Source organism: Rhipicephalus microplus, chromosome 2, assembly GCF_043290135.1.
Source record: "Rhipicephalus microplus isolate Deutch F79 chromosome 2, USDA_Rmic, whole genome shotgun sequence".
NCBI lineage: Eukaryota > Metazoa > Arthropoda > Arachnida > Ixodida > Ixodidae > Rhipicephalus > Rhipicephalus microplus.
Genome location: NC_134701.1, coordinates 78,695,439 through 78,708,648, shown reverse-complemented (window position 1 = coordinate 78,708,648; position 13,210 = coordinate 78,695,439). Strand labels below are relative to the sequence as shown.

Sequence of the window (13,210 nt, the reverse complement as noted above, 5' to 3'; positions counted from 1 at the left end):
TGGTGAGTCCCCTTGCTTGAGCTTTCTTTACCAAAAAGCGCACATCGGCCCCCTCTCATATTTGGAATACACAAGCCAGGCAAAGGTTTCTAGCTAGAGAGGTTGAAACTTCAGTTACTGCTTATTGACTGGGGAAAGGTGTAGCGCCTGGTTTTTATAGCGTCATTAGGAAACGTCGTCTAGCCTCGTTGTCGTGCAACTCCTGGCGTATTTGCCCATTAAATGTAAAGACCAATGTCATTGTCAGGAATTGTGATTTCCGCGCATGCATTACACTCCGATTGGTTTTCATGAGTTCTTTCGGCACATGAGCCGTATTCAGGCAGTGCAGAACTACAGCTGGAAACCGTTTATTCGACTGCTGTAGCCTTTTTGCCAGTTGTCCAGTGTGCACTGAAGCAAGCGTCACCTTTGAAGAAATAATCATCAAGCGTTGCCTTACGGCGTTTCGGCGCGGCCATCAAGTCTCATAGAAGGGCACTTCTTGACACAGAATACGAACTACCCATCAATACGTGTAGGCAGCGTATTTCAATGGGGTGACTTCGCATTGCTAAGAAACAACGCGATCTGCAATGTTCGGGCAGTGGCAGCAAACGCGACAAACGAGAGTTTTAGCGACGATGCATGTCGGCTGGTAATGTTCTGCCTTGAACACTGGCACTCCTTTCTTCCCTGGCGGAAAGATTCACCGTTATACACTTCCTCCACTTCCCTTCAGGTGCCCGTAAGGTCGCACTTGGCCATTACCTTACTCTGTGTGTGAAATGTCTCGCGTTTGTGATTGCGTCCCTACAGAAGGCTGGTAGGTTTTGTTGCGTCATACCACAAATGTCAGTAAACGCGAAGGTATTGATGCCAGCAATGAAGTTTCAGTGACTCGCATCAGAATGCCTGAAACAGACCCTACTAGCACGGATGGTGTGCAGTACAGTAAGCCCGTGTTGCATGCGCTGGCAGATCTCGTCGGAGTTCACGCGTTCTAAGAAATGTATTATGGTGCACTCTGCTATGAAGAAGGCCAGAGTTCATTCTTTCATCACTAGTGAACTGATCACTCAAGATTTTGTGTGGTATACGAGGCTGCACCTGTTCGCACTGGCCTAAGTGCTGCAAACATAAATGCACGTACTGGTTAGAATGGTGTATACACAGCATATCTATGCTGGGTGGTAAAATATTCCATACAGTTCTGAATCTGCTGACGTAAAAGAAAATGACGGCTGCACGCTTGTGAACAACGGAGCACATCTTGCCGCAAAGCTATCGTTTCAGAGAGCAAATCGACTAAATCCACACACACAAAAAAACAGAAACATTGCGAGTTTTTGCGCATATGTAAGTTTACTAGTGCATATATACGCAGCTAAAAACAATTAGTATGTGAGTAGGCATAGTGTGTTCCCAGGTACATTTCTGATTGAGACCAACACAACGTTTCTCAACAATGATTACTTTGCCCTTGCAGTTTGCACGATGAAACCTCTACGATTGAAGTATTTCATTCATCTCAAAACTCAAAAATCTCAGTATAACTGTAATGCCAACCAAGGTTCGTAGAAAGTCTGTCCGAAGAATAACGTGTGCGAAATTGTGTTGCCAACGTTCAGCAAAACTTGTAAAAAATTTACTTATTGCGTATCTCTAGCATGCTTGGATGCATGCAGTAAAGTAAAAAAAAAGCGTAGAATTGCCATCAGAACTGCTCCGTCAGGGCTGCTTTACAATAGAGCTTAATATAAAAAATATTCCCTCGGACATACTAAAAGAGACATCGGCAGTAAGAAATTATTCGCTAAGCAAAGTAAGCAAAACCAATATGCAATAATGAATGTAAAAAACATGCTACATGCTCCTGTCATTACTCGTTGTAAGCAGAACCGTGCTTGACTTGTAAAACGCAATTTGCAACCTGGAGGGCTACGCCATCTACGCTCAACAGAGATTAATATGACTTCTTCGATCGGGCTAGTCATCGCAATGATGTGTTTTCGAAGACTAGTCCATTCAACTGTGCAACGAGAGGCCGCTGCTCCAAACGGTCAATCCACCCGTGATTCACACCCGCCGCAGTGGTTAAGTGGCTAAGGTACTCGGTTATTGACACGCAGGTCGCGGGATCGAATGCCGGCTGCAGCAGCTGCATTTTCGATGGAGGCAGAAATGCTGTATGCTTAAGTGCTCAGTTTCGGGTGCACATTAAACAGCCCCAGGTGGTCAAAGTTTCATAGAGCCCTCCACTACGGTGTCTCTCATAACTATACGGCGGTTTTGGGACATATACCACACATAAGAATCAATTATTCTAGATGGCGCCAGCTACCACCTACTTCAATGCTGTGGCACTTTCACACCTCTAGCTACTAATATAACGTTGAACATCTATCTATCGAAAGTGTGCACTGCTGAGCCGGAGTTGTTTCGCTGTGATCGAGTGTGGTTCGGAGGCCCAGGTAGTCAAAAACATCCCCAGGTAGCGAAAAATTCCAGAGCCCCCCACTACGGCGTCTCTCATATTCATATCATGGTTTTGGGACGTCCAATCCCACATATCTATAAATCAATTACCTGCCGTTCATTGTATTTTGCTGCGACTACCTTACTTTTGGTACTCTCTTCAGAAGCATACCCATAGGAAGAGGGGGTCTCTTGACTTTGATATACGAGAACATGCACACAATATGCTCGAACTACCGCTGATAGTCACGTCAAAGAAGAACGCTGCAGCCGGTCGGTGCAGCATTGCGTTTTTTTTTTGTCCTCCCCTTTGGCGCGACAACAACAACAACAAAATGCGGGGTGAGCACAAAATAACGTGGGCACCGAACGACCCAGTGGCGTCCTATTCTGCACTAATACTGAAAGTCCAGGTGGCCGCTATCGTGACGTAACCCGAGTGGAGAACCTGTTTTTGACGTACCGTGAAAACAAAGGTATACAGGCACATATTAACAGACGTTCAACGGCGTATTTGTTTGTAAGGCACATAATGTCTTCAAAAGCTTCTTGCCGTAAAAACAAAATAAAAATTAAATTATTGGGGACCTCAAAGTACTTTATGTTGTGAACGGGCCGCTTTCGTCATCCTGTAAGACCTTTTGTGCCGAAGCCACTGCAGTGCCACAACTGCATGAAGATCGGTCACGTGAATAGCGTATGTGAACACCAGCGAGTATTAGAACCGAAAGGCGGGTGAATGGGAATTATCCATCGTGGGCAGCGCACAGAATTAAAACACAAAACAGAAGAAAAACCAGAGCTTGCTTTGTCTCCTTCTCTTGTGTGTTTTAACTTTGTGCGCAGCCCCCCATGGACAAACGAGTATGTTCTCGCTGTGCTGAACAGAATTCCGCGGACAGCTGTAAAGCCTATGTTCTCAAGTGTTCCGATTGTAATGGAGGCCACGAAACTCCCTCAAAAGATTGCCCAAAAATACAAGAGAAAGAAATAGCCGTATTGAGACGAATGGCAAGAAACCGTTCATCGTATTGCAGGACCACCACAACCGTCAGAAAGCGGTGACGTCGACGCCGACGCTCATCAGCAAAATTCAATGCGTCTGCATCCCCAGCGCACATTCGACGACCTTCTTCACCTACTTTGTCACCCGAACTCTGCGCGGCTGATATGAAACAGGTTGTAATGAGAAGCATGGCTGCTGTGGATTCCTCTAGGTTTGCATTGTCGAAGCCGCAGCCACTCGTATCGGCGATGGCCGGTACAAACTAGAAAACCATGGAAGGCATGGCCGCAGCATGACGCAGCTTGGCCTTTGTTGCCGAAGATGCAGTAGCTGAGACTCACTGAGCATATCATGAGTGTGAGCCCTGAGTACACGACTCACAAGTTGCCAGAAGAAGACAAGTCAATCAACATAGGGCTTACATCACTGTTAAGCACACTTCGCGTGTTTGGTGGCAGGCTGAAATCACCGTACGCGGAGTCCGTACAACAGGCACGAGGTGGTCTAGGTCCAGTGCTTGCAAACCTTCAGTAGGGATCATGGCAGCTGGACGCCCTACAGTGAAATTGGATATGCCTAAAATTTTGCGTCCACGGCTGCACAAATCAGCAGTGTGCGTTGAACTCACCTGTACCTTTCGTTTTTTTTATGTTTCTTTCTCTCTATCTCTCTTTTTTTCATTTCTTAATCCCCTTCCCTCAGCATAGGATAGCAAACCGGACACGCGTTGACATTCTTGCCCTTCCTTCTTCTACATCGCTTCCTTCATTCCTTGATTTGCCAAGGTCATTGTATAGGCGTGTGCTTGTAATGCCGAAGGCGGTAATCTGCATCTATGTGGGCATGCGAAAAACGCCAACTATGGCAAGGTAAGTGTGCGAACAGTTGCATGTGTCGTTGCCAACCCCATAAAGAAAAGTGAGCTATATACAGCACAGCGACAACTGAGCGAGCACGGCTGAAAACTAGAATACTAGAATAGACCGTCTGTTTAGATGAGTTCGCTCATTTTCAAAAGTTTTGAAATCAGCGCTGATTGTGCCAATATGTGTTAAATTCATCACTATATTCGGAGCAGCAACATGGTATCAGTGCAACTGGTGATATGTACCAAAAACATGATGCCACTAAGTTTAGCGTTTTGGTCACGAGGTGCCCGCAAAGCGTCATCTTGCTGAAGTGAATGTGGCTCAGTTTGATTGAAGCAGGTGGAGAATTTATTTCATGTTTGTATCGAAGCTAGTATTATGAGTATACATAGAGTTTTGTGCGGTAATGGACCCGTCTTCAAAAGAATTACGTGTTTTTGATAACTGAACACCTGAGCTGTACGTCAAGGCGTGGGCAAGCTAAGCCCATTTTCCTTTCCTAGATCATGCTCTTTCTTTCTACCTTCAACCTTGAAAAACTATATAAGGGGAGTGTTAAAACTGTAGTTTTGTTTTCCTTCTTATATCAAAGATAAGTTTACTCGACTACAAATGTGCGTGAACTGTTGTGGTGGAAAGCTTATTCATAATGAAATTAGACAGCGTTTTTCCTGCCCTAAGTACTTTTTTTCAGAACTGCTTCTGAACTCTCCTTTGCAACATGCTGAGCTAACTAGTACAGAACTCCCTATCATAAGGAAGAACGAACGAGCCCTCTTTGTGAGTTCCTGGCTCATAACAGTGGGGGGAATGCTAAGAGTACGTGCCGACAGGGACTGCCAGAGCGTAAGCCCAACAAAGTTCTTTCGTGAGGCTTCGCTGAATTGATTACCAAAGAAGCCCGTTCGTCGAGAAGCTTTTATAACTTTTCTATTGCATGTGCATTACCAAACATTCCTTTGAAATTTCTTACAGTTTGTCGAACCAAAGCAACCTCAGAACTTGAACGTGATGAAATTGGAAAAAGAGTTGGGAAAGCGTATGGGGTGTTCTTGTCTGCGTCATAATTTATCCACAAAAGTAGGAGACTTCAGAGAGGGCGCGACGTTCGGTAGACTCCGTCTGCACATGACCGTCTTTCGACGTGAGCGCAGAGTGTACTCTTGGTTGTGCATCTCGTAGGTAGTGCAGACAGTAATAAATAATAGAATGGGATTTCTGAAGCAAAGTGCAATAATACGATTTATAATGTGTGTGAAGGGTCGTGAGCGTAATCTCTTAGTGCCGGTATGCGCTCCGAGTTAAGTCATGGATAAGCATTTTTTAAAAATTTTGCGTGAATTACAATCATACTCTTTAAATCCCAACATTTCCATGAAAATGCCTGATATCCGTAGCAAATGCGTCACGGTGGTATCACAAAATATACTGCAGCGTTCGCAAAACTCTCATTGCTTTCATGATTAAGGGCTGTCTACCTTGATTTTATTTACTGATCAAACTCTTTATTGTCTTGTTTCAGATCAGGTTCTTCTGATATTAGAAATGCTTTCCAAAAGTGCGGTAGGTACACTGCACCAGAAACATGCTACCGGTGTCATGTGTTTGGCACGTCAGCGTGAAGTCTATTTTTTGAGAGCCCTTATCTCGACGTTCAGAAATTGTAGCACGTTTGTTACACAACACGACGCTTTAGAAATCAGTTGCAAGCGAGGATACTATTTTATTTACCTTTTTGTATTGCATATATTGTAACAATACGAAGTGTCGTACCAACCTTGTGAAGCTACGAGCACTCGGTCCGTATAACCAGAAACAAGAAACACATTTTTGTACTTTCGACGCAAGTTTTATTTGTATGTTATCTCAGCCAATTACAGGATAAAATTTCGTTTCGTAGAATGACTTCAGCAAAATGGCACCTCACAGAGCTATAGCAAAGGCACTAAATGATAATTTTTTCCGAATTTTCTAAACACAAGAGCGAAATACCGTTTTATCAATGCAACGAGGTTTCGGTTTAAACAAGGAGTGTGGTAGTTTCACGCTCGTCGGCGATCTCCACAAAAAAGATGTTATACAGAAAACAATAATTAGCTAACATAAACAACAAAGATGATCGCTCCGCATGAGGATACAAGAAAAAAAATTATTAAAAAAACAATTAATAACCTCCCAAGAGGAACCTTTTGCTCAAACTGAAGTCAAATTTCCTTAAAGAGATGCATGTGGGGCTCGAAAAGCTTGTACTCTATAATCACTGAACTGAATAAAACAAATGTGTTGCATTGTTTTATCATGGTGTTCATTGAAAAGTTAGTATAATGTCAATGAACTAAGCAAACAACTTTGTTCAAGCCAAGGTAAACTGTGACTATTTCTTTTTATGGAATCACATTTCAAATTAATTCAGTGTTGAAGAGCGAAGCAGAGAACATTAGAGCTGCACATGCATCTGAAAGCTAGGAAACGAACAAGAGACTCCTCTCAGCTTTATCATAAAGTATCTAGTTATAGAAGATGGCAACAAATTATTAACGTATTGATAAATAAGAAACGTAACATATTTTTCGGTGCAACGGGAACATCTGTTCCAAGTATTGCATTCGAATTCGGACTCACACCTTCTGAAGATTTATTGCTTGGAAATTTGGAGCATGCTGTGTTAATACAATGTCATGATTGGTGCTAATAAGCATTGAAAGGCTCGGGAAAGCGAGCAGCCTTTTTTACTAAGTCTCGCACAAAGCAAATGATAAAATCGACTTTTCGGAACCACAGTACGTGAAGGGCTAGTTAGAAAGTCCCAGGCCACTATCCCATGTATTCCTTTGGCAGTGTCACCTTAGAACTTCAGACCCCCCCCCCCCCCCCCTTACCCATTCAGTGTACCTGTCATTGTGATACCACATGCATTCAGCTCAAGATACTGAAGTGGCCCATACTGCTAACCACGTTGCATTAATCAACAAAAACAACTATGGTCCCTTACTTGTAGCACTCGTAGGAAACAAAAAAAAAAGCACAAGAATAGTACGCTTGCTATCAGTTAAATCATAATGTGTCGATGTGCCTAGACTGAATGCTTTCAGTCTGTGCTGTGCTATCCTTTTTTAAAAAGAGTGTCTACATAACGAAAACGACAAATGTGGCTTAAAACAGAAAACACCATTTAAACGGAAGATACTTTTGTCAATTACGATTCAATGAATGATTAAACAAATTTGGACAACAGGAAAAGGTTGTGCATCACAACGTATAGACTTCTAACTAGTTATTGCGTACAACGAAACAAAAATAGCATAAAGAACGAAATAATCATAGAAGCCAACTCAAAAGAAATGTAGTGCAGCTGGTAGTGTATGCAATGTCCTGTCTAATTCTTGCTTTTTTGCGTTTCGTAGCATGCTGCTCATTCAATATGGAATAGCTGGTATGCGAAAATGTTTTGCTCCTTTGAGAGCAACACTAAGAAGGTGCAGTTTTAGAGCCGTAATTAGCTGATAGATAATAATATCAAGGGCGTATTCTTGAAATTACACATAAATGTCGGGTTATCCTTCGAAAAGCTGAAACGAACATTAAATCAATCAGCAGCATGTGACATGTGCTCCTTCGCCAAGGCATTACCATGCTACATTGAAGCCTTTACTATTCGGTTTTCTAGTTTCTTAACTTTGGATACATGTTACAATCATCAGTCGAAACCAAGTTGCAGAGGAATGTTACTGCTCCTTTGCTTAGATGTGTTTTATAGAGAATCGCAGCACTTCTTAAATACACGTTCTTAGAAAATACAGCGAAATACATGAGAATTTCTAATTGGAAAAGACTATACTCAAAAAAAGTCTCCATGCCGGCAAAGAAGGAAGGAAGACGATACAGAGGAAATGCAGCGATGTCAACCAGTATAGCATAAACGTTATGTTACCCTGCACAGGAGAAAGGGATGGGGTACATTGAAAGAAGAGTCAAGCAAAAGACTAAGCTAGAGAAAGTTTATTCTCTTCTAGTTGACTATGAAGAGTTCAGCAACATATGTAACGCATATAAATCGTGCAAGATATATTAATGCAGAGCCCAAAGGAAAAACAGCTGAACAATCACATAGGCTCAAGACATCAATAAGAACACGGGGAAAGGGTGGATAGGTAGAGGAATTGGTAGTGATGGGTAGAGATTAGTATTGTCAGTTTAACAAAGACGCTCACAGACAAGCCTATCGTGTGCAAGCAGCCATTATAGAAGCTTCATTATCACTACCCTATATGTATGACACTGGGAATGACAACCACTCGTTGAAAGAGCAAATATGGTTGTCCAGTGTGAGTACATTGCTAAGTGCTAAAATGCAACTAACGATTTAAATCAAGTGGGCGCGCAACTGCCAGCTGTCGCATGCTTTTTAGATAATTTTGTTTATATCAGTTGACAATATGAGGTTTTAGGTGGCAAACGTTTTGACTATAGAGTGGTAAAAATTTTGCAGAAATACTAGGAATAGTGTTTGTGTACATGAGGCCAATTTGTTCTATTATGCCGATTGAATAGAATAGCAGAACGCCATTTTGCGGACATTGCCACGTCTATTCTCGTTACGCTTCCTTACCCACCTTGACATAAACGTCGCTTTTTCTCCCGAAGCTTTCGGGTTAATTCTCGAGTATATAATGCCATATTTCACTTTTTTATGACATTGCCACCAGGCGCCTGAGAGATGTAGTCCACTATTTTTAAATCGAGAAAAGAAGTCAGTCGTAAGTTATCAAAATATTCAAAAGGAAGAAAGGTAGGAGGGGAGGAAGGACGTTTCAGGCAAGAGCAAACAAAAAATAAACACGATACTTTAAGCCACGTATGTGCACAGTGGTGAGATAGTAACACCTTTGGCATTATCAGAAGATGATCTACGGCACTAGAAAGGGCAGCAACAACAGTCAGCCAAGCTAAAAGATGTGGCCGCATAAAATTTCGTTCTTCAGATGGCGGATCCTGCAGAACACACAGGACGAAAACACACATGCTTTCTTTTTTTTCAACGGTATATTCAGACGCAAAAGCATTGTGGACAATTGTCCTTTATGGCGTTGTGCTCCAGGTAAAGAAACTGTCATTTTTTGTTATTTGTCTTCGCTTTTATTCATCTTTTTTCAGAGTCTGTACCCCTTTGTTTCTGGAAACATGCGAGTGTGGCCACAACGCTGTTGCACAAGGCGTACTTGCCACTACATTTGAATTTGCCACTCATTTTGCAAAAGGCAGACATTCAAGATAGTACAATTTATTCTGTATGGCTTAATTCGAGCTTTTCGATTACAAAGCAATCGAATTATTACGATGCTAAGACTCACTGTAAGACATTTGCTCTCGTTAACGAATCCCATTAATGCGTTGCTTGTATTTTGGCCCATACAACAGACTTGAAAATCGAACATTTCGTGCTGAAAAAACATCGTATTGCACGTCGTGCATTCATGAACACAGCTTAATAGTCGTAGAATCTTTTGCAGCGCAACGGGTTATATACGAATTTATAGAGAAGGGACACAAGACTCAAATCACAACTGAAATAAATTTGGAAAATGAAAGAACATATATAGGAAACAAAGTGCGCGCAGAACACTGCATGATTCATGTCTTGTCTAAGAGGTAGTTTATTCTTCATCTAGAAGAGCGATAGATGGAGGACTTATGCCCTTGTTATTGGATCTAACACGAAAAGCTTTGGCTAATTTTGAGGAATGATTGTTTTCTTTTTAAGTTCTTTCCCTTTTGAAATAAATTTCAGTTGCGAGTTCAGCGCTGTAATCCTTTTGAGCCCGTATCAAACTCGATGCACTGTAAACTATGGTACGATGAACATCCTACAGTTTGCGCAACTCATGATTATGACGCAGCCTAATTGCAGGCGAACTTGAATGTGAGGCACCATTGCGAAACACAGCAAGATTGAATGCAGAACGTTCGAATTATCTTCGCTGACCAGCAGCTCATGAATTCGGAGAATTCTCGATACCAACAAGAAAACATTGGACTGATATATTGTGCTGAGGCATGTCATGTGACGGAGAAAGGGGGCATATATTAACTGCGCTAACAGGTTATCGCTTTTGTTACACACATGTGAGCTCAGAAGAGGAGCACCCAATAAAAACAGACGAAGGCATCGGAGGTCCTATTTGCTGCCACAAATTGAAACATCACAAGAGCAGCACGGAGTTTACATATATAGCGAGAAACGTCGCCTTGAGGAAGCAATAACTAAAGTGACAAACAAATTCAGAATATTGGGGGAAGAGACAAAAACAGGCCATTGTAGTTTTTTACAATGAAACAATTTGTGAAGTTTGTTATAAACACGTTACAAAACAGTAACCTAGCGGAAAATAAAAAAATGACATATAGGATTGTTATAAAAAAGAAAGAAGAGATGCCTGCTTGAACCCTACGTGAAACACGATGGAATTCCAGGAGACAGTAGGCAGCTGCGAGAAATTGGTCACGTTTAAGTCTGCAGAATCTGCTAAGAATTGAAGAATAAATATTTGGCACAGAATACGCGAGCGTTAACATTCAGTCAAATTGAAAGTATTTTATGACTTTTAGGGGAGAAAATAGCAAACTTAATTGAGCATATAAAATGTTATTTGGATTACAAGCAGCTTATCAATATCTTGTTAACGGCGATCTTTTAAATCTATTGAAAACTGCAGGAAAAAATAAGTGGACTTTGACTTCACGCACCTTTCGCATAGGGTCGTGGTCACGGAGGTTTTTTGACCGTGACCTTCAGCAGCCTGAGTGATCGAAATAAAGTTTGAAAATTTCACCTGATATCAGTCGTGTACTCATCATCGAAGGCAATTACAACAGATGTAGGCTGAATTTTTTCTAAATGCTTTCGAGCACAGTATCATTTCATGTTTTCACTTTGAATGGAAGAGAACACATATAAAAGTTAGGACGCAAAGTACATGTTGTTGGAAGCGAACACAAGCCATCAGATAAGTTGTTGAGGAATCAAGATGAAGTAAACGAGCAGAATAAACGGTACGTGGACGTAAGCAAGGAGTGATTTTATCTTTGAGCAAGTGCACTGGGACATGTATTAACTGGCAAGTGTACAGAGGATATCAAGTGGAGAAACATTTTAGACTGAGATTCTTAGTCATTCTTGTTTCTTTATCACTGTCTCAGTTAGAACAGTTATCTAGATCAGCGAAGACGTGCTATTCACATCTCCCATACTTGAGTAAAAGTTAGAAATTGATGATTGGTGAAAGGAAAGCAGATAATAATAATAAGGAGGAAACTTAATAATACATTTTGGTGTTTAACGTCCGAAAGCTTGGTGACTAATGCAGCATATATAACGTAATGTAAAGGCGAATGTATAAAACATGTTTAGTAGAAATCTTACAACAGCGATGATTAGCTATGCAGGTGGACACCCGGAGGCTACAGCTTTAGCAAGGGCAGAAGTGACACTCCTGAGCCAGACCTACAATATGGTGCCCTGAAAAAAGCATTGTTACATCTGAAGCTTGCAATTGTCACTTGCTTCAATTTTCGACTTTCGGTGCGACGAACGTTATCTGTAACATTGTCGCAAGCAATCCTTGAAGTTACCTTTGCTAGAGGGTAATTTCATATGCAAGCGAAAATAAGATTCTGAATGATAGTATTCTACGTCTGGCACTGTGATGATTGGAGGAAAAGAGAGGGGACGTCTTTAGAAGACAGTCTCTTCTATAAGCTTGCCACACAAGAAGATGTACAGACATGACGATGCTTGGAAAGAATTTTACACTCCGTAAATGTGAACGAAGCGAATGCTTTTTATCGAACGCCGTGAAGAGCTCTAAGCCGGAGAGAGCTCCGGAAACACTGCTTGTCAAAGTGGGAAGGGAAGAAATGTACTTCGCTCAATGCTAGGCACCTGGGCGGCCAAAACCGCAGAATATTTGCAGAATTCACGAGAGTCGATGCCCAGTGGAAGAAAGATAAGCGTCCCATGAGCAAGCGGAATATGCTGCTTGATATTAGAGGCCTGGCAAACATTCCCGAGCAAGCCTTTGAGGAACCAGCAGGAAACCTCATAAAAAAAGAAACCCGGTATGGCACGCTACCACTGCGTAACTTTGTTGCCTTTTCAGCGAGTTGCGAAAGCGGTAACCCATCGTCTGGCCAAAGACACCTGTCGGTCATTGCGAGCACAAGCGCAGTGCCTTGCACGAGGCAGTGTGGCGAACATATATGACGAGTGTTCGTTGCAGCCGAGTATGCGTTATACTATCAGCATCGTGAGGAACTCCATCATCCCTGCTTGTAGGCGTCCGCTCGACGCACGTCGTCGTCGGTGAGGAAGGGTGCATTCTCGACGCCAATGTAGTTGTTAACGTAGAAGAAGTCTTGCGCGCTTGCACATGGCACGGCGTCCTCAGGGAAGGCGCACGTGAGCGACAGCTGGTCAAACACGGTCTGGTTGCCGCACATGAAGGTGTATTGCTGGGTGTCGGCTGAGCCGTCCGGACGCGTCACCTGCAATAAAAGAGGACAAACGGTTTTATTCATGCTTCATTCGCCTTCTTGCTCGTCACCTTCGCTTTACCAGCGACATCGTTTTATGCGTGTATGTGTGTGTGTGTGGGGGGGGGGTACAGACAGTTACAAAATGCTGAAAAACAAATGATATGGCACGTGGAATACATGTCGCGTCAAAGATGGCTGCTCGTTCTCTCTTCGTGACAGCATTGCGTTTTTTGCAGCTAATACGAATGCAGTTCTGCGGTGGTACAGTATTGAATAATTGAGCAAGTCTCTCTCCCAGGGCAGCCACATTCCTTTGAATCGTATGTCTCTATGTGCCATATTGAAT

At 42.4% G+C, this 13,210-nt stretch overlaps 1 protein-coding gene across 2 annotated transcripts in view; it reads right to left on the bottom strand.

Annotated features, from left to right (window-relative positions):
- Positions 1 to 6,159: 6,159 nt before the first annotated feature.
- The window catches only part of LOC119170840 (uncharacterized), a 30,147-nt gene continuing 23,096 nt past the window's right edge, over positions 6,160 to 13,210 (bottom strand). For both annotated transcript variants that reach the window (XM_037422107.2, XM_037422108.2), the window contains exon 4: positions 6,160 to 12,873. In XM_037422107.2, the coding sequence (XP_037278004.1) occupies positions 12,649 to 12,873 (225 nt within the window). In that variant the 3' untranslated portion in view covers positions 6,160 to 12,648. The remainder of the gene's footprint in view (positions 12,874 to 13,210) is intronic.